This window comes from Rhinatrema bivittatum, chromosome 9 (assembly GCF_901001135.1).
Source record: "Rhinatrema bivittatum chromosome 9, aRhiBiv1.1, whole genome shotgun sequence".
Classification (NCBI taxonomy): Eukaryota; Metazoa; Chordata; class Amphibia; order Gymnophiona; family Rhinatrematidae; genus Rhinatrema; species Rhinatrema bivittatum.
In genome coordinates this window covers 227446796-227467551 of record NC_042623.1, presented here as the reverse complement: position 1 = coordinate 227467551, position 20756 = coordinate 227446796, and the positions used below count along the sequence as shown (strand labels likewise).

General features: G+C 47.4%; 1 protein-coding gene across 1 annotated transcript in view; it reads right to left on the bottom strand.

Annotated features, from left to right (window-relative positions):
• Positions 1-2465: 2465 nt before the first annotated feature.
• Positions 2466-20756, bottom strand: part of LOC115099283 (phospholipase A2 inhibitor and Ly6/PLAUR domain-containing protein-like) — a 45877-nt gene continuing 27586 nt past the window's right edge. The window contains exon 5 of the mRNA XM_029616836.1: positions 2466-3752. Coding sequence (XP_029472696.1) covers positions 3529-3752 — 224 coding nt within the window. The 3' untranslated portion in view covers positions 2466-3528. The remainder of the gene's footprint in view (positions 3753-20756) is intronic.

Sequence of the window (20756 nt, the reverse complement as noted above, 5' to 3'; positions counted from 1 at the left end):
GCTTGGTATTATAGACTTGCTTCTGCTATGCAAATGGAAAGACTAGATGCTCTCACGAAGACTCGCACCTTGGACGCGTCCTATTGCACATACTGGGCTGCTTGTTTTGCTTTATTGCCTTTGGACATACAACAACAGCTCTTATCTGCGGGATACTGCACCACTTGGAAATAATATCATCACCTGGACTAGTAGACGCAAGACAGCCTACGGGAATTATAACCTTTACTTATTTTTTGCATCACTGTTGAGACTTGTATCAGCTATGATTAACTCAATGTACTACCCCAGGGGGGAGGGGGGACTGTAAATGTGTGTGTTGTGTGGTATGATTGGTAGGGAGTGATTGTGTGCATGAGGTACTCTATAGATTGATTCTGTAAAATGGGGACATGCGTGCAGTTCTAACAACCACACGCTGATTTCTTTAATGGCTTAATGTGTTGTCTGGTATGATACCCTTGTTCTCTAACTTTACTGTTGATCTCCCATGGAGGTTGTTGTGCTTGTACCCACCAGTTCCACTAATAAAAATGATTTTGAAAAAAAAAAAGGAAAGGGAACTCTCCCCGGTGTTGCAGCCTATTTCTTAGCACCGGTTGCCCATGTTGAACCGCTGTTCACATGGCACCCTGCTCCAGGTTGCCATGCTTTGAAGGCTCGTGCTCCACTCTAGGGATCAACCCATTCTAAGGAAGCCATTTCCTGCTCTTAGGAAAGGGAACTCTCCCCAGTGTTGCAACCTATCTCTTAGCACCGGTTGACCCATGTTGAACCACTGTTCACATGGCACCCTGCCCCAGGTCGCCACGCTTTGAAGGCTCATGCTCCACTCTAGGGGCCAAATCATTCCGGGGAGCCCTTCCCGGCTCAAAGGAAAGGGAACTCTCCCCGGGTGTAGTCAGCCTGTATCTACCCTCTGACCCATGTTGAACCGCTGTCCGCATGCACCCTCCTCTGTCTCGGCCTTGAAAACTCTCGTTTGTATATCAGCCACATCCACCAGATTTTAAAAGACCAGCGAGAGCTCACTAGACGCTAATGGAAACACCCCACTCTAGGGGTGAACCCATTCTAGGGAGCCCTTTCCTGCGCAAAGGAAAGGGAACTCTCCCCGGGTGTAGCCAGCCTGTATCTACCCTCTGACCCATATTGAACTGCTGTTTACATGGTAACCTCCTCCGCCTCAGCCTTGAAAAGTCTCGTTTGTATATCTGCTAACTCCACCAGATTGTAAAAGACCAGCGAGAGCTCACTAGACGCCAACGGAAACACCCCACTCTAGGGGCGAACCCATTCTAGGGAGCCCTTTCCTGCTCATAGGAAAGAGAACTCTCCCCGGAGCTCTTGTTTGAATATTTGCTACTACCACCAAAATCTGCACCCGCAGATGCTGCACCCCACCCAGGCATAGTTCATCATGTTTCAGGTCCTAGCACTCGTGTTAGACTCCCTGGTCCCTGTTTCAAGACGGGTTGGGTGCACAGTACGCCCAGTTGACAGTCCCGCCACATGCTGAGCATCGTCTTGTCTTTCCCTTATCAACACCACAGTGACCTGACTACCTCAGCTCTGCCAGCCTGTCTTGCCCCTATCAACTTTCTTCCACTCTGTCTTGCTGCCAATCACCAGATGACTCACTCAACTCCTTGTGGTGTTCTTGCCACTATCATGGTTCCTTAGTGTGTTGGTGCTAGTCTTTCTGCTTGCTATGTTCCCCCTTCATTCTGCTGTAGGATGTTGATGCCACTTGTCTTGCCGCTTTGCCTATCGTGCTGCCTTCGAGGGTTCATGCATCTTATATCAGTGCTCTCTTTTGAAGCTGTGGTGTGTTTTTGACACTCTCACTGCTGTTAAAGCCTCTGTTAAAGCACTCTTGCCACTTCTGGTCCTTTACAGTGCCTTAGGCTATTCATGCCACTTTGGTGCCACTTTGCCACAGTCTAAGTATCTTGGAGCTGTTTTGTTGTTCTGATGATTGCTCCCCAGAAGTTTCATCAAAATTGATAATAAAACCCCAATTCTGCAGCCAAAAATAGGCTGCAAATACTTCCCCCATTGAGTTTAATGGGAGCAGGAAAACGAATGCACATTCGTACAATGTATCGGAGCGCCATTGTACGAATGCAACGAATACGCCCCCCGACGAATACGTATCCCGAATGCAACGAATACTTTCTGGCTGCACATCCCTAGTAGTCAACAATATAACCCCCTCTTGTTGTGAGACTGAATAAAAGGCTCATATTTTCCCAGGGCTGAAACACAAAAGTCCCAAACCCCTCTCTTTTCTTTTTCATTATGAACCAATAAGCACTGGACGGTTGGGGTTCCACCAGTGGGGAGGAGGTATGTCCGGTGGAATGGAATAGTCTGACAGTAATCTCCCTGTCAAATAATTCACTGTGGTAGGAGGGTAAATAATATTGAGAAGGCTGAAAAAAAGTACTGCCAGAATCTTCTGATGGTTTTCAACATAAAACTGTTTTATTGAAGCTTGAAAAATAAAATCCAAGTCAACATTGCAAAAATAGTAAAAAGGAACAGGAAAAAAAACAAACTAAAAAAGCAGCAGTATATTTATTCATCACAACCTTTTTTCTTGTTTTCCTTCTGTCTTTTGGAGCGCTGACATTTGAAAAAAATCCCACAACTCCAGTGTATAAATCTACTTTTCTTTCAACTCTTAGCGCCCCAAATGACACCCAGTTTTCACAGGTGTCTACTGTGTTGTTCATACACGTGATTGTGTATCTTAAGATGTCCCTCAAGCCTTCCCCACCCCTGACACCTCACCCCGATCTCTCTTTCTCGACCCTGTTAGTCCCTTATCCAGATAAGTTGTAGGTGGGTGGATTATATTCAGCATAGATGGGTAAGTTATCCAAGTAAGTTAGACCTTCTAAACTTAAATGGATACAGCTTATCTGCCTAAGTAGTGCTTGCTACAATATTCAGCAGCACATCTAAGTTAGCCGGATATGTCTATCCAGCTAATTTAGAAAAATGAATGTGGTTTTTCAATATCTATCCCTCTGTGTTTTGTTAGGTGAGATGAATGCATAGGTTATCTTTTATCACTAAGAATAGAGCAAAAAGGCAAAAGATATTAATACAATAACTTGATTTTATAAAATATATTTGTTATGATAAAACAAATGCAGAATTGATGCCGGCAGTAACATCTCTTGTAATCTGAGTCTAGGTATAAAGAGAAGTAAGATTGTCCTATGTATGAAGGTGTCCCATATGGATAGAGGAGCTTAGGAAATGAGATTGTCCTATGTATGAAGGTGTCCCATATGGATAGAGAAGCTCAGGAAATGAGATTATCCTATGTATGAAGGTGTCCCATATGGATAGAGAAGCTCAGGAAATGAGATTGTCCTATGTATGAAGGTGTCCCATATGGATAGAGGAGCTTAGGAAATGAGATTGTTCTATGTATGAAGGTGTCCCATATGGATAGAGAAGTTCAGGAAATGAGATTGTCCTATGTATGAAGGTGACCCATATGGATAGAGGAGCTTAGGAATTGAGTTTCAGCAGGAGAAGGCTGCTAACAAGAAATAACAGATCTTGATGAGGGAGGCTGCTGCTGCTCTTGCTGTTGCTGTTGTGGCTGCTGCTGCTGGTGGTACACTCAAAATCACTGACTTGACCAAGCTCCAAATATTTTTCTCCTTTAGCCATTGCCTCACAAACATTTTTACTGACACAGCCATGCACAGTCTGGTTGATAGTCTGAAAACCTGCACAGAAAAAATAGACATGTTAATAGCATCCAATCCAATGAAGTCAGCAACCGAGTTTCTGGTATCATTATGATAATACTTGTGGTGTCCCAGCAATCATATTATCTAAATACCCACCCTGAAATCATGTTTATAGCCTTGCATCCTTGTTAATGGCAATCTCCCCATCCTATGTGACCATGTTAATAACATCACCTTTCTGTGACATTGTCACAGAATTGGGACTGTCATGCATCATTTTTACTTACATCCCCACTGCCGGATCATGTTACTGACATAAGAACATAAGAACATAAGAAATTGCCATGCTGGGTCAGACCAAGGGTCCATCAAGCCCAGCATCCTGTTTCTAACAGAGGCCAAACCAGGCCACAAGAACCTGCCAATTACCCAAACACTAAGAAGATCCCACGTTACTGATGCAATTAATAGTAGTGGCTATTCCCTAAGTAAACTTGATTAATAGCAGGTAATGGACTTCTCCTCCAAGAACTTATCCAAATGTTTTTTGAACCCAGCTATATTAACTGCACTAACCACATCCTCTGGCAACAAATTCCAGAGCTTTATTGTGCATTGAGTGAAAAATAATTTTCTATGATTAGTCTTAAATGTGCTACTTGCTAACTTCATGGAATGCCCCCTGGTCCTTCTATTATTTGAAAGTGTAAATAACCGATTCACATCTACTTGTTCAAGACCTCTCATTATCTTAAAGACCTCTATCATATCCCCCCTCAGCCGTCTCTTCTCCAAGCTCATAGGGGAGCTGTTCCATCCCTTTTATCATTTTGGTTACCCTTCTCTGTACCTTCTGCATCGCAACTATATCTTTTTTGAGATGCGGCGACCAGAATTGTACACAGTATTCAAGGTGCGGTCTCACCATGGAGCGATATAGAGGCATTATGACATTTTCTGTTTTATTAACCATTCCCTTACTAATAATTCCTAACATTCTATTTTCTTTTTTGACTGCTGCAGCACACTGAGCCAACAATTTTAAAGTATTATCCACTATGATGCCTAGATCTTTTTCCTGGGTGTTAGCTCCTAATATGGAACCTAACATTGTGTAACTACAGCAAGGGTTATTTTTCCCTATATGCAACGCCTTGCACTTGTCCACATTAAGTTTCATCTTCCATTTGGATGACCAATCTTCCAGTCTTGCAAGGTCCTCCTGTAATGTATCACAATCCGCTTGTGATTTAACTATCCTGAATAATTTTGTATCATCCACAAATTTGATAACCTTGTATTCCTTTCCAGATCATTTATATATATATTGAAAAGCACCAGTCCAAGTAAAGATCCCTGAGGCACTGCACTGATTACCCTTTTCCACTGAGAAAATTGACCATTTAATCCTACTCTCTGTTTCCTGTCTTTTAACCAGTTTGTAATCCAAGAAAGGACATCGCCTCCTATCCCATGACTTTTTAGTTTTCTTAGAAGCCTCTCATGAGGAACTTTGTCAAATGCCTTCTGAAAATCCAAATACACTACATCTACCGATTCACCTTTATCCACATGTTTACTAACACCTTCAAAAAATGAAGCAGATTTGTTAGGCAAGACTTCCCTTGGGTAAATCCATGTTGACTGTGTTCTATTAAGCCATATCTTTCTATATGCTCTACGAATTTGATCTTGAGAATAGTTTCCATTATTTTTCCTGGCACTGAAGACAGGCTCACTGGTCTATAGTTACCCGGATCGCCCCTGGAGCCTTTTTTTAAATATTGGGGTTACATTGCCCAGCTTCCAGTCTTAAGGTACAATGGATGATTTTAATGATAGGTTACAAATTTTAACTAATAGATCAGAAATTTCATTTTTTAGTTCCTTCAGTACCCTAGGATGCATACCTTCCAGTCCAGGTGATTTGCTACTCTTTAGTTTGTCAATCTGGCCTACTACATCTTCCCAGTTCACAGTGATTTGGTTCAGTTCGTCTGACTCATCACCCCTGAAAACCATCTCCGGAACTGGTATCTCCCCAACATCCTCATTAGTAAACACGGAAGCAAAGAATTCATTTAGTATTTCTGCAATGGCCTTATCTTCTCTAAGAGCTCCTTTAATCCCTCGGTCATCTAATGGTCCAACCGACTCCTTCACAGGTTTCTTGCTTCAGATATATTTTTAAAAGTTTTTATTATGAGTTTTTGTCTCTATGGCCAACTTCATTTCAAATTCTCTCTCTGCCTGTCTTATCAATGTTTTACACTTAACTTGACAATGCTTATGTTTTATCCTATTTTCTTCAAATGGATCCTTCTTCCAATTTTTGAAGGATGTTTTTTAGGCTAAAATAGCCTCTTTCACCTCACCTTTTAACCATGACGGTAATCGTTTTGCCTTCTTTCCACCTTTCTTAATGTGTGGAATACATATGGACTGCGCCTCTAGGATTGTATTTTTAAACAGTATCCATGCCTGTTGAACACTTTTACCCTTTGCAGCTGCACCTTTCAGTTTTTTTCTATTTTCCTCATTTTATCATAGTTTCCCTTTTGAAAGTTTAATGTTAGAGCTGCAGATTTACTTATTGTCCCCCTTCCAGTTATTAGTTTAAATTTGATCATGTTATGATCACTGTTGCCAAGTGGCCCCACCACCGTTACCTCTCTCACCAAATCCTGCATTCCACTAAGAATTAAATCTAAAATATATCTCTCTCTTGTTGGTTCCTGAACCAATTGCTCCATGAAGCAGTCATTTATTACATCCAGGAACTTTATGTTATGAGACCCGATCGCGACCGCGCACGATCGGGTCTCCCTACCTCTGTTTCGCCGGCGGGTCAGCGCGCCATCTCCCGGGGTCCCTGCAGCACGGCTCGCGGCAAGAAGACGTCAGACCGTCACGGGACAGCATCAGGGACTACGTGGCTGGCTCCGCCTCTTAAAGGGGCCGGTTCGCGAAGACGAGGCCGGCCCCGGAAATTGACGTCAGCAGGGGAGGGAGATTTAAACGCTGTGCTGGGCTGACTCAGACACCTTTCAACAGGTCCCGTACGTGCTGTTCCCTCCTGTGGTGTGACCTAGCCTTGCCTGACCTTGCTTTTGCCTGCCGCCTGCCTCAGACCCGGATTGGACCTTGCCTTGCTTTTGCCTGCCGCCTGCCTCAGACCCGGATTGGACCTTGCCTTGCTTTTGCCTGCCGCCTGCCTCAGACCCGGATTGGACCTTGCCTTGCTTTTGCCTGCCGCCTGCCTCAGACCCGGATTGGACCTTGCCTTGCTTTTGCCTGCCGCCTGCCTCAGACCCGGATTGGACTTTACCTTGGTTCTGCCTGTGGCCTGCATAGACTCGGATTGGACTCGGGCTTCGCTTTCCTGGTTCCTTCCAGGATCCCGCAGCTGGATTCTCTGGCCGGTACACTTCGGCTATCTTCTGGAGCACTGAGGGGTCGTCTCGCTGGTCCACCTTCCGGAGGAATAGAACATCCCGATACCTCAGGTGGGTGTTCTCTCTCCGGGTCAAGGGTCCACATTATAACAGATTGAAAGGCCATGGACCCGGTGGATTTGTCCGGTCTTCAGGCTATTCCCGGGCTCGCTCAGCAATTAATGCAGCAGCGGCAACAGCAGCAGCAGCAACAACTGAGTTTGGAGGCGTTAAACGCCACCGTGGATAGACTAGTGCGACAACTAGACGCTTCCCGTGGAGCTGCCGCTGCAGGCCCGGCTCCTCCTCCGCCCAGTACCTCAGTCTCCATATCGCATTTACCGGCTCCTCCACGGTACTCTGGAGAGGCTAAGGGATGTCGACATTTTCTCAACCAATGTTACATCCGGTTCTCATTACAAGAACACCAATTCCCTAACGACCGGACAAAGACGTCGTTTATTATCTCTCTACTGGACGGGAAGGCCATGGCATGGGCTTCTCCCATCTGGGAAAAGGGAGACCCGATTTTGAATGATCTGACCAGATTTGTCGCCACTTTTCGTCTAGTATTTGAAAAACCTGGGAGACATGCTACAGCCTCTTCGGAACTACTCAACCTTCGCCAGGGGTCTCATACACTAGCCGACTTCGCCATCGAATTCCGTACATTGGCTTCAGAACTAGGCTGGCACTCGGATTGCCTTCGAGGCATCTTCCTGGAGGGTTTATCCCCCCGTATCAAAGATGAACTCGCCGGACGAGAACTCCCTGATGACCTGGACGCACTCATCGATCTGGCTGGTCGTATTGATCGACGGATTCAGCAACGGGCCAAGGAGTCCAGACCGCCTCGTCGCGTAGTACCATTAGCTCCTCACTTTTCCAGACCATTCTTGCCTCCGGAGGGTCCCCCGGAACAGAAGGAGGAACCCATGCAACTCGGTAGAAGCCGACTAACACAGGAGGAGAAACAACGTCGACGGAGGTTGGGCCTTTGCCTCTATTGCGGTAACAAGGGACATCTTCTCGCTCAATGTCCCGAGAGGCCGGGAAACTTCCGATCCTAGGGATCTCTGAGGAGCAGAACCTAGGAGGCCATCCAGCTCCTCAACTAATAGTTCCAGTTACACTGCAAGGAAAGCACGGAACATTTACTACCCAAGCATTGATTGACTCCGGAGCCGGGGGGAATTTTATACTGGCTGACCTGGTCCATCAGCTTCAAATTCCTACCCAATTCTGCAAAACGCCACTATTCATCTCCTCCATTCAGGGTGAGAATCTACCCGGCCGGGTCACCTGTAGTACCACGCCCATATCCCTTGTTACTGGGATTCTACACCAAGAGGAGATTTCGTTTTTTATTTTGGAGAAAACGGTCCACCCAGTGGTACTGGGTTTACCTTGGTTACAAAAACAGTCGCCAAACATTGACTGGAGGGCCCTGCAGATTGCGGCCTGGGGGCCCGAGTGTCAAGAAACTTGTATTCATTGGTCTCATCAACCGGCGATACCACTAACCACTACCAAGCTCGACTTACCACCTCAATATTCCGATTTTGCGGACGTCTTCTCTAAAGAGAAAGCCGAGATCCTGCCCTGTCATCGAAGATTCGACTGTGCCATCAATTTACTACCCAACGCCATTCCACCCAGAGGCCGGATCTATCCGTTATCTGGACCAGAATCACAGGCCATGGCTGAATATATCGAGGAGAATCTGGCACGAGGATTTATTCGTCCCTCTACCTCTCCAGCAGGGGCTGGGTTTTTCTTTGTACCCAAGAAAGATGGGTCCTTGAGACCCTGCATTGACTACAGAGGACTAAACGCTATTACTCGCAAAGACCGTTACCCGTTACCCCTAATACCGGAACTACTCGACCAACTACATGACGCCAAAATCTTTTCTAAATTGGATCTACGAGGTGCATACAATCTGGTACGCATTAAACCCGGAGATGAGTGGAAAACCGCCTTTAATACTCGCAATGGCCACTACGAATACTTGGTAATGCCTTTTGGCCTGTGTAATGCACCTGCAGTGTTCCAAAACTTGATGAATGAGGTATTTCGGGACATGTTATATAAACAGGTGATTGTTTACCTAGACGATATTCTCATTTATTCTGAGAATCTGGAAATTCACCGTAAAGACGTTCGTCAAGTCCTCCAACGTCTGAGAGAGAATAACCTGTTTGTGAAATTAGAGAAATGCCTCTTTGAAAGACTATCGCTACCTTTTTTGGGATTCATTGTTTCCACTACCGGCTTCCAGATGGATCCTACGAAAGTAGCCAGTATTCAAGATTGGCCTCAGCCCAAGGGACTCCGTGCTATACAGCGATTCCTTGGCTTTGCCAATTTTTATCGGAATTTTATTCCCCATTTCTCCCATATCAAGAATATCTAACGAATAGATGCACAAAACGAATGGTGTGCGTGTGGGCACCCATAGACGTAAGCACTTTCCATTCGTTTTGTGCGCCTAGTGCCAATTTGTTAGATCTGTGCATAGTGGTGAAACGAATCAAACAAATGGACGCATGAATGCACATCCCTAGTAGAGAATAGGAGGTGGTAATGCTTACATAGAGGTCATTAAGAGTGACTTCATACGGCGTATTGTCCCCACATCTGGAGGCCATACCTCTCTTAAGGATATAGACATAAGGTATACCAAAATGAGACAGGGTCTGCACTGAAAGCCCTATGAATTGTGAGAAGGGCATAAATAGAGGAGATAGTATAGAGAAATTCAGATCCCTCTAAAGGCAGAAATAATGCACAAGAAGCAAACCTTGATCAGTGGAAAGAAATTCCTAGACCGAGAGGCAAAAAGCAGGTAGACTCTGTATTAATATTAAATATTTCTTAACAAAGTGTAGGAAAATACACTAACAGAGTTTGAGAGAAGGGAAAAAAGATATTATTAATTACATAGTATAGGGGAAGCCAGAAATCAAATGTGTGCGATTGTAAAAGGAACCTGTCCATCATCCACAAAACCATCTATCATCGATCTACACTCCAACTCAAAATACCACTCGAACTCCACGCTTCCACAAGACCAATCAGATCGGCGTACAAAGGATCTCTCCAGGCTCCTCCTAATAAATCCACCAGCCACACCTCCATTCAGAAACGAGCCTTGTGCACTGCTGGACCTTATCAATGGAATCTACTCCCCCCCCCTGAACTGCGCCAGGAACAATGCCCGTTCTCCTTCAGAAAGAAACTGAAAACTTGGCTGTTCATTCAAGCCTTCCCTTGATGGGTCACTCCACAACTAGCGTAGACTCTCACCCCTTATTTTCACAGTCCCCCCCCCCCCCCCCCTTCTCATGGATGGTTCCTGCCACAGTTCGATTTACATAGCAGGGCCATCGTCTAAGCTTGTATCTTACCTCGATTGTTACGTACATTTCTCTTGTTAGAATTATGTTATGTTAAACTAATATCTTTCGCTCTTAACTCTCCCATACTGTAAATCCCTGTTCATTGTAACTTTATCTTCTATTTAATTGGTTACCCCTGGTTACGCTGTAAACCGGTACGATAAGACCTCCGTCTTGAGCATCGGTATATCAAAAGAATTTAAATAAATAAATAAATAAATATCATGGCACCTATCACCGCCCTTACCAAAAAGGGAGCTGACACCAAGATATGGTCCCCAGAGGCCCTACAAGCATTCAGAGAGGTCAAAGCAGCCTTCTTACTGGAACCTTGCCTCCATCATCCCGATCCTAACCGCCCGTTTATAGTAGAAGTAGACGCCTCTGAAATCGCTGTGGGGGCTGTCCTCAGTCAACATTCGGCTCGAGGAGTACTGTTTGCCTGTTCGTACTTCTCTCGTAAATTTTCACCCACGGAGAAAAACTACGGGATTGGTGACAAAGAGTTACTAGCCATAAAAATGGCATTCGAAGAATGGAGGCAATGGTTGGAGGGGGCGCAACACACCATCACGGTCTACACGGACCATAAAAATTTAGAATATCTTTATCAGGCACAACGCCTTAATCCCCGGCAGGCTCGTTGGTCCTTGTTTTTCTCTCGCTTCGATTTCCTGCTTCGATATAGACCTGCTTCAAAGAATGGCCGGGCTGATGCTCTCTCGCGGTCCTTTGAGGTTGAGGATGTCCCGGAGACTCTTTGTCATATTATTGATCCTGCCAAGTTGATACTAGCTGTCTCCGAAACTTGTCCCTCTGGCAAGACGGTCGTGCCTCTCCGACTGCGTCCTAAAGTGCTGGCATGGGCGCATGATTCCCTATCTGCTGGACACCCGGGTCGAACTGGTACTTGGAATATCCTTGCCCGGTATTACTGGTGGCCGCAAATGAAGAGAGACATACTGGCCTATGTTGCTTCCTGCCCAAAATGTGCGCAACAGAAGCCCTTACCGGGTCGCCCCTGGGGGCTCCTTCAACCCCTTCCTCCCCCGCGGGAACCTTGGACCCATATTTCTACGGACTTTGTGGTGGACCTTCCTCTGTCCCACGGGAATCAGGTGGTCTGGGTGGTGGTCGATCGGTTCTCCAAAATGGCCCATTTCGTGCCCCTGGCCAAACTACCCTCGGCCCCCGAACTAGCTGATCTCTTCTCTTCTCACATTTTCCGTCTGCATGGCCTTCCCCTTCACATTTCTTCTGACAGGGGTCCCCAATTTACGGCGAAATATTGGAAGGGGCTCTGCAAGAAGTTTGGAGTCCACTTGGACTTCACGACGGCCTTTCACCCGCAGGGCAATGGGCAGGTTGAACGGGTGAACAGAGGTCTGAAGTTGTTCCTCCGCCTTTTTGTTAATCACCGCCAGGATGATTGGGCTCTCCTCCTCCCGTGGGCTGAATTTGCTCATAATTCCCACGTCCATTCTGCCACCGGTCACTCCCCTTTCCAGATTGTTTTTGGGAATCAGCCTCGCCCCCCACTGCCCCTCCCACTGGCCGTGGCCTCCCCGGCTGCTCAGTTATCGGCTCAACAGCTTCATGCCCTGTGGGTTGCGACCAATGCCCGCCTTCATCGTGCGGCTGCCACTGCCAAACGCTTCGCGGATCGGCATCGTAGACCGGCTCCTCAGTTCTTTCCCGGGGATCGGGTGTGGTTGTCTACCCGTCATTTGCGTCTCCGGGTTCCCTCCATGCGCCTGGCCCCGCGGTTCATTGGGCCCTTCTTCGTTTCTAGCCGTCTGGGGCCTGTCACCTATCGCCTACGTCTCCCGTCCACTCTCCGGATCCACAATTCCTTCCACGTCTCCCTTCTCAAGCCTCTCGTCTCCTCTTCTTTTCATGTCCCTCCGGTCTCCTCCTCTCCGGTGGCTTCCGAGGAGGACACCATTTACAGGGTTCGGGAGGTTCTGGACATCCGTCGTCATCGCCGACGGTGGGAGTACTTGATCGCGTGGGAGGGATTCGGCCCGGAAGAGAACTCCTGGGAACCGATGGTCAATATTCTTGATAAGTCTCTTCTTCACCACTTCCATTTGCAGCATCCTGATAAACCTGGTCCCTCCAGGAGGGGGCGTAAGGAGGGGGGTACTGTTATGAGACCCGATCGCGACCGCGCACGATCGGGTCTCCCTACCTCTGTTTCGCCGGCGGGTCAGCGCGCCATCTCCCGGGGTCCCCGCAGCACGGCTCGCGGCAAGAAGACGTCAGACCGTCACGGGACAGCATCAGGGACTACGCGGCTGGCTCCGCCTCTTAAAGGGGCCGGTTCGCGAAGACGAGGCCGGCCCCGGAAATTGACGTCAGCAGGGGAGGGAGATTTAAACGCTGTGCTGGGCTGACTCAGACGCCTTTCAACAGATCCCGTACGTGCTGTTCCCTCCTGTGGTGTGACCTAGCCTTGCCTGACCTTGCTTTTGCCTGCCGCCTGCCTCAGACCCGGATTGGACCTTGCCTTGCTTTTGCCTGCCGCCTGCCTCAGACCCGGATTGGACCTTGCCTTGCTTTTGCCTGCCGCCTGCCTCAGACCCGGATTGGACCTTGCCTTGCTTTTGCCTGCCGCCTGCCTCAGACCCGGATTGGACCTTGCCTTGCTTTTGCCTGCCGCCTGCCTCAGACCCGGATTGGACCTTGCCTTGCTTTTGCCTGCCGCCTGCCTCAGACCCGGATTGGACCTTGCCTTGCTTTTGCCTGCCGCCTGCCTCAGACCCGGATTGGACCTTGCCTTGCTTTTGCCTGCCGCCTGCCTCAGACCCGGATTGGACTTTACCTTGGTTCTGCCTGCGGCCTGCATAGACTCGGATTGGACTCGGGCTTCGCTTTCCTGGTTCCTTCCAGGATCCCGCAGCTGGATTCTCTGGCCGGTACACTTCGGCTATCTTCTGGAGCACTGAGGGGTCGTCTCGCTGGTCCACCTTCCGGAGGAATAGAACATCCCGATACCTCAGGTGGGTGTTCTCTCTCCGGGTCAAGGGTCCACATTATAACACTTTATGTCTCTAGCAAGTCCTGATGTTACATTTACCCACTCAATATTGGGGTAATTGAAATCTCCCATTATAATTGCACTGCCAAATTGGTTAGTTTCCCTGATTTCTCTTAGCATTTCATTATCTGTCTGATCCAGCCTGTGATCATGTTATCCATATTCTTGTACCAGAGGTGGCTGTTTAGTGACACAATCTCCTCTATTCTCCCTTTATTCTATACATGTCTTCATCTCTCCATCTTCTCCTTTATTACATCCTATCTCCCTTGCTTGATGTTAACATTGGTTTACCTGTTCTTCTCTACTACCTTGGCCTCTCTTTCTCACCCACATCTTCCTCCCCCTCCAAATTCCCACAACTCCAATGATGACTCTTAGCTCCCCCTGCAAGCTCAGTGTAGGCAATGCTTCATTTGTGCTGCTCTTTCCCATCCATGGTCTCCAGTAGCCTATATTCCACATCTTCAGGAGCCACAGGCCTGTGGCAGCAGAGTGGATTGGATTCATCTCTCTGGCTTGGACTTGTTTATTTTGTAGCACTTTGGTGGGGATAAGGGCAGTGCTGACCTCTGCCTACTGGGAAAAACTGAGGCATGGTTGCAGAGGAGGGGCTCTATGACTGGGCTACAGAGGGAAGGGACAGAAATGGCATGAAAGCCTGAATGACAGTCATAAACTGCCCATTAGCAGATTCTTGCAGTATTATCCCAGCCTGAGCACCTTCATCCATATATTATTCTGCTAACAGCCTTAAGGCACTGAAACAGGCATCAGTTTCTCTTCCTGTTTTCAACACAACCAGTGCTCCAGTCTCCTTATGGAGATGCAAACATGCTGGAGCAGCCTTGGTAGTCTGGATTAAGCAGCCTGTCCAGCCAACAGCAACCTCAGTGTCCTGGTTCTGTTGCTAGAGCTGCAGCTTATGTCCTACATGTTCTGTCAATGGAGCTTAGTCCTCTGTATTCTCCACTGCCTGCCAGCTTTCTATACCCTCCAGAACAAGAATGAGCTTCCCATTGGTGACACATGTGATTTGTCCTATGGATCCTCACCTCCACTGATGAGGATTCTTTATAAAAAAAATACTTTTTCCTATGTACCATGTACCTTTCCTTTCCCCCTCCACTCACGGAGCAGCTCAATGAGTACTCCTAAAAACTGCAGCATGAGAGAGACAGTGAGGTCTTTTGTAGTTGTGCCCTGTTCCAATTCCTTGAAATTATTTTTAGTGGTGTGATTACCTCACTGCATCTGCATACCGTCCACGGATGTGCAAAGGCAACATTTTCATTTTGGTTTGTTCATTCATTTCATAGGTGACCTCCATTTGTTTCATTAGTTTCAAACACCTACAGTACCTGAATTACAGTACCTGAAATACTGTAGGTATTTCAAAATACCTACAGTGTTACGGTCCCGGTCACTAGACTAGTGACCGGGCACCTACCTCTCCTTGCCGCGCTGCAATCTGCCGGTTTTCGGGCCCTCCGGACCGCATGGCAGCGGGGTCTCCACGAGGGAGACGCCGCCGAGAACTCCTCCCCTCAGCAGGGGAACGCGCGCGCGCGCGGGGGCCAGCCTTTTCTGCTGCCAGCACCCGGATGTACTGACACGCCCACCGTGACGTCAGACGCCGACCGGGGGATTTAAACAAGGCACTTTCCTCTCCAAAGTGCCTTGCAATGAGGTTCCTGCTTTGCAGTGCTAGTTGCCGTCGTTCCTGCTGGTTCCTGTGTCCCGCTGCCTGTCTGCCTGCCTGTCTCGATCCCTGCCTGGTTCCCGGACTCCTGCTTGCCTAGTGATTCTACTTCGCCTGACTTTTGCCTGCCTGACTCCGGTCCGTGACTCCGACTCCTGCTTGTCTTCTGCCTGCCTTGACTCCAGTTCGTGACTCCGACTCCTGCTTGTCTTCTGCCTGCCTTGACTCCGGTCCGTGACTCCGACTCCTGCTTGTCTTCTGCCTGCCCTGACTCCGGTCCGTGACTCCGACTCCTGCTTGCCCGCCACCTGCCAAGACTCCGGTTTGTACCATACTCCTGGGTTTCGTCGTTTCCACCTAAGTCCCAGCGGTCCGGGTCCCTACGGGCTCCTCCCGGGGGGATCTCGGACTTCCAGGGTGAAGACTCCTAAGTCCTTGCGACCCGGGCTCCCACAGCTCCTCTGGAGGAGTCGCGGGTTTCCAGGTGAAGCTCCGTTTGCCCAGTGGGAGTTCTGCCTCCAGACTGCTCTCTCGGCTCAGTCGGCCTAAGGATCCACTTCCGGATTTCGTCCATCATAACATGCAGTACCTGAATGTAATCCACTTTGAAGCACTGAAAAAAAGTGCGAAAAGTGGAATCTAAATCTAAATAAAATAAAATAAATAAAAACAAAAATAACATTTTCATTTATTTGTTTCATTCATTTCCCATTAAAGTCAATGGGAGAAACAATGTAGCCTATTTTGAGCTTCAAAATTGAGGTTATTTTAACCAATTGTAATGACACTTGTCAGTAGACAAAATCAGAAGGGGAAAGATAACTCCAAGACACCAAGATGGTAGCAACTGAAGTGATATGAATAGTCTATGGCACTATAAAGGGGTATAAGGGTGCCAGCAGTGGCAGGAGTTTCCCAAGGCACCATCAGAGGAACAAAGCAGTGGCAAGAATATTAAGAACACTTCAATGCTTCATAAGAGAGCACCAATAAGAGTCGAATGAACCCCCAAAGGCAGCACAAAAGTGGCAAAGTGGCTCAGGAGTGTCATGAACATCCTAAGACACCATGAAGGGGAGAATAAAGCAGCAAAGGTGCAGGAAAAAAAAAACCCAGGCACTGACAGAGGGACAAAGAGTGGCATGAAGACCCCAAAGCACCAATAAAGGGGCACAGCGGCCACCCACATTGGCATGAACACCCCAAGGTGTAGAGTTTGGGGTATAGCAGCAAGACAGAGTGGCAGAAAGACCCCCAAGGTGTAAAGTTCACAAGCTCTTGTCCCTGCCAATTGCTTGTTAATTTATAATCCATCATGAGCCCTGCGATCTTCGCAGCATGATTTTCCATCTGTTCAGCATGTGCATCTGGCTGAGATGTGTGCAAGGGCATTCTATGTAGCAGGTTCCACTACATGGAACCGATTACCACCAAGACCTGCGGTTAACTTGTACCAAAACCTTTAAGGGGCTATTGAAAACACACGTTTTTAGACTGGCTTTTGCCTGATTAGTTATTTTGGTCACATTTATTTTATTTTAGATCTTAATGAGACTTGTCACTGATGACATTTATGTTATATGTTTTTCATTTTTTATGTATGTTTTCTTGTAAGCCGCCTAGAGCCTCTGGCATTGGCGGCATATAAATAGCAATAAATAAATAAATTAGTCTGTTGTATGGAAGCAAGACTGAGTGTCAGAAAGCCATCCCCCTTCCCCTGTGGTGAAGAGTCTGGGCTATGCATAAATCCAGAGTGGCAGAAAGAACTCCAAGGTGGAGTATGGCAGTAAAGCAGAGGGCCAGAAAGACCCAAGGTTTAGCATAAGGGTATAGCAGCAAGGAAGACCCTCAAGGTGTTGTGGCAGCAGAAGGGCAACAGGACAGAGTAGCAGCAAGATTTCCAAGTGTACCAAAAGTGTAATAGCAACAAGACAGAGTGATATCAAGATCCCTAATGTGAAAAGTCTGGGGTATGGCAGCATGTTTGAGTGGTAGCAAGACCATGTATTATCAGGAGCAAGGCAGCTTCACCTTGATTGATCCTCCATCCTGTCTACTTGCCCTCTTCTCCTTCCTTGGCTCTGATCTGGATACTACCTCACTTACAGGCCGATACAGTAAGGAGCGGTAGGAAGAGGTGCGTTACGGCCGGGCGCACCCGCATTTGCCGTATGCACAGTTCGGATCACCTACCGCTCGATACTGTATTTAAATAGCTTGCAAATGCAAGCCGCATCCAAGAAGCATCCGTGAAGCATTAGGCCCGCGCAATCCATTTTACTGTATAGAGCGCTATACAGCGCCTATACAGTATCCTGGGTGCGTTGGTACCTGTCATTTCAAACGTCATTTCGAATGACGTTTGAAATGACAGGTACCAGGGGGGATTGCGAGTCCCCTCCCCCCTCCCAAAGCAAGGCAGCGCGAAAATTAAAACAAAAGTGAATAAAGTGCAATAAGAGTAATAAAAGTAAACTTACTGCATGTGAATTTTCTTTGAACAGTCCTCTCTCTCTCTCTCCTCCTCCCGAGGCGCGTACTGTGGCTCCCCTGCCTCCCGGGGGCAGCCGGCGGCACTTTATTTAATGACATGTCGATTTTCGCCCTGCGCCCTGCGCCTTGCTTCGGGAGGGGATTTTGACCAGAGCCTGTCTATTGCTGTCACATCACACTAACGCCAGGGTAAGGGTCCCGGGGGGTGAGGGGGTTGTTTGCCCATGAAATTTCGTCTCTCTGACCCGACACTCCACACTAACGCAGGGGTAAGGGTAGGCGGTAAGTTAGCAGGTTAAACGCGCGGCAAAACTACAGGTTAAAAAGGAGATAATCATGGCGCACATTGCTGTTTGGGAGGGATTAGCTAATCAGAGCGTTTACATCTCATATACATGCTGCAGGCGGAAAGGGTTACCGGTTGATTTAAAGAAGCGGTAAGGATGAGTTTAAAGGGGTAGTGAATCACGGGTTGGACTTACGCGGCCAAATTGTGAGTTAGAAGCGGGTTAGAAGCAGGGTAACCGCGGCCGCGCTTTACTGTATCGGCCTGTCAGGAATTTCTTGATTGCTATACTTGCTAGTCTCACTGCAGCACTTTTCAATGGGCAATAGAAATGAATAGAAAAAATAGACAAATGAAATTAAAATTTGTGTTTAATTTGTGGGCATCCTCCATTTGTTTCAGCGGTCCACATATGAAAAAAAATAGTCTCATTTGTTTCAATTGAATACACATCCCTAATACCAGCTGGCTTGCCCTGTGTCCAAATTACAGACTTCCCACCCTATGATCATATTATTGATATCCCCACCCTATTATCATGTTACTGACAATTCTACCCTTTCATCATGATATCTACAGCTTTGCAGTATTGCTATCTATAGCTCTGTGATCTCAGGAGGCTCTGAGATCAAGATATCAACAATTTTTTGACCCAGTCTTTTTTAAACTCTGGGTTGTTTTATCTGTATTATTCACATCCTACTATCATGTGATCATAAATCAGAGTTTAGCAGCCTGATGATGGAGTACCAGCACCTCATCACTATGTTATCAGTAGCCCCTTCTTAGGGACTCTGGAAATATTCCACCATTCCCCTGCTGATACATGATAATAAGTTGAAAATAGTCAATAATGGCACTTTTAACAGTCCTGTCACTTTTCTCCTCACTTTTGCTGTCTCTCCGGAAGAAGGCAGAACTACCAGAGAGGTCATCAATCTCATCTTGAACAATCAACAGGTTTAGTCATGTCATACAAAGAAAGTAGGCTATATGCATTCATTTTTGAGATTTAAGCTGCATGCCTTTCATTTTTCATCCTAAAAATATCCTCCAGGATCCCTAAAGATGGATATAGTAAAAACTGAAATAGCAAAAACATATTTAAAGGGACTCTGTGTCAAGCACTCACAACCTACCATCCTCCCTCTGCAATATGGTAAGGAGTACCATGTCATGCGTGTTATCACCTGCCTTTTCCCCCATTGGACTCTAAAATCTGTAGTTCAGTTCACTGTCCTCCTTTGCCTGCTTGCCTTCTGATAGGCTGCTCTATTCTTGTTATTTTACTCTGAAGAATGTATCTATAGTTGTACATTTCCTTCTTAGATTTAGTATTGACAGTAGTGCCAGTCAAAGAAGGGCTGGTGGTGGAAGCAAAAAGTGAGAAACTGTTAAGAAATGTTTGGAGTTTTTTAAAATCAATTTTTTTGGCATGCCTGGCAGTTCTCTATAATGTTGCAGCTTTCACTGACCAAGTCCTGGTGTTTTTTTCCCAGCAGCACCCACTTTTTGGCTTTCAATATGCATTGTATTTCTGGGAGTGCTACAGCTTATTTCTCTGTGGCATTTTATAATTATAGTCTGAACATTTCCTTTTAATTTCTTGACTGTTAAGGACAGTGTTACTACAGAAGCCTTGTTTTAGGCTGGATCCTGGAAACAGAGAGGACCCGATATTCAGTGCTACTTAGCTGGATAAGTAGTAACTTACTAGGCTAACTGGCAGCCGATGAATATCTAGCTATGTTCAGTGGCCAGAACTGGCCACCACTTAGCCAAATCAGTCACTTATCTGGCAAAATAGCTGGATACCTAGTGGGTGGGCAGTGGGCGGATAGGGGCTGTGCTATTTATCCTGCTAACTTACAGGCTGATACAGTAAGGACGCGTAAGAAAGAGTGCGGCAGTGCTGGGTGCACCCTCATTTGCCGCGCGCACAATTTGGTTCACATACCGCTCGATACAGTATTCAAATGAGATGCAAATGCAAGCGGCGTCCAAAGCGCGTCCATGAAGCAGAAGGCGTGCGCAATCCATTTTACTGTATAGAGCGGTATACAGCGCCTATACAGTATCCTGGGTGTGCTAGTACCTGTCATTTCAAATGTCATTTGAAATGTCATTCCACCAGGAAAGTGGATGGTTCTTTCCTACAGACCCCGCTGCCTTGAGCGCCCGGCTGGATGTCCAAGCTGGACGTCCGAGGTCGAGGCTTGGACGTCCAGCCGGGCGCTCAAGGCAGGGGGAAGGCCCATGAACGTCTGTCGGCACTGACGTAAGTACCACACACTAGTTACTCACCAAAATACTCTTTCTTCATGTGCAGCTCCAGCTCCTTCTCCAGTTGCAGGGACTGACCGCACAGGCTGGAGCGTGGACTGGCCTGCGATGGGCCGGTGCCGTCAGCCTCAGGGTTGCCCAGGGCCCCGTAGCGTGAGTCCGAGTAGATGGAGCGAGGGCTGGCGTGCCGCTGGTCGTAGCCCATGCTGATGCCGCTGTTCCAGTTGCTGCTGGGCTTGCTGCCGCTGTCGTAGCTGGTCAGGGTGCGGCGTGTGTTCATGTACCTTCCCGCTGCCTTGAGCGCCCGGCTGGACGTCCAAGCCAGATGTCCGAGGTCGCAGCTTGGACGTCCAGCCGGGTGCTCAAGGCAGCGAGAAGGTGCATGAACGCACGCCGCG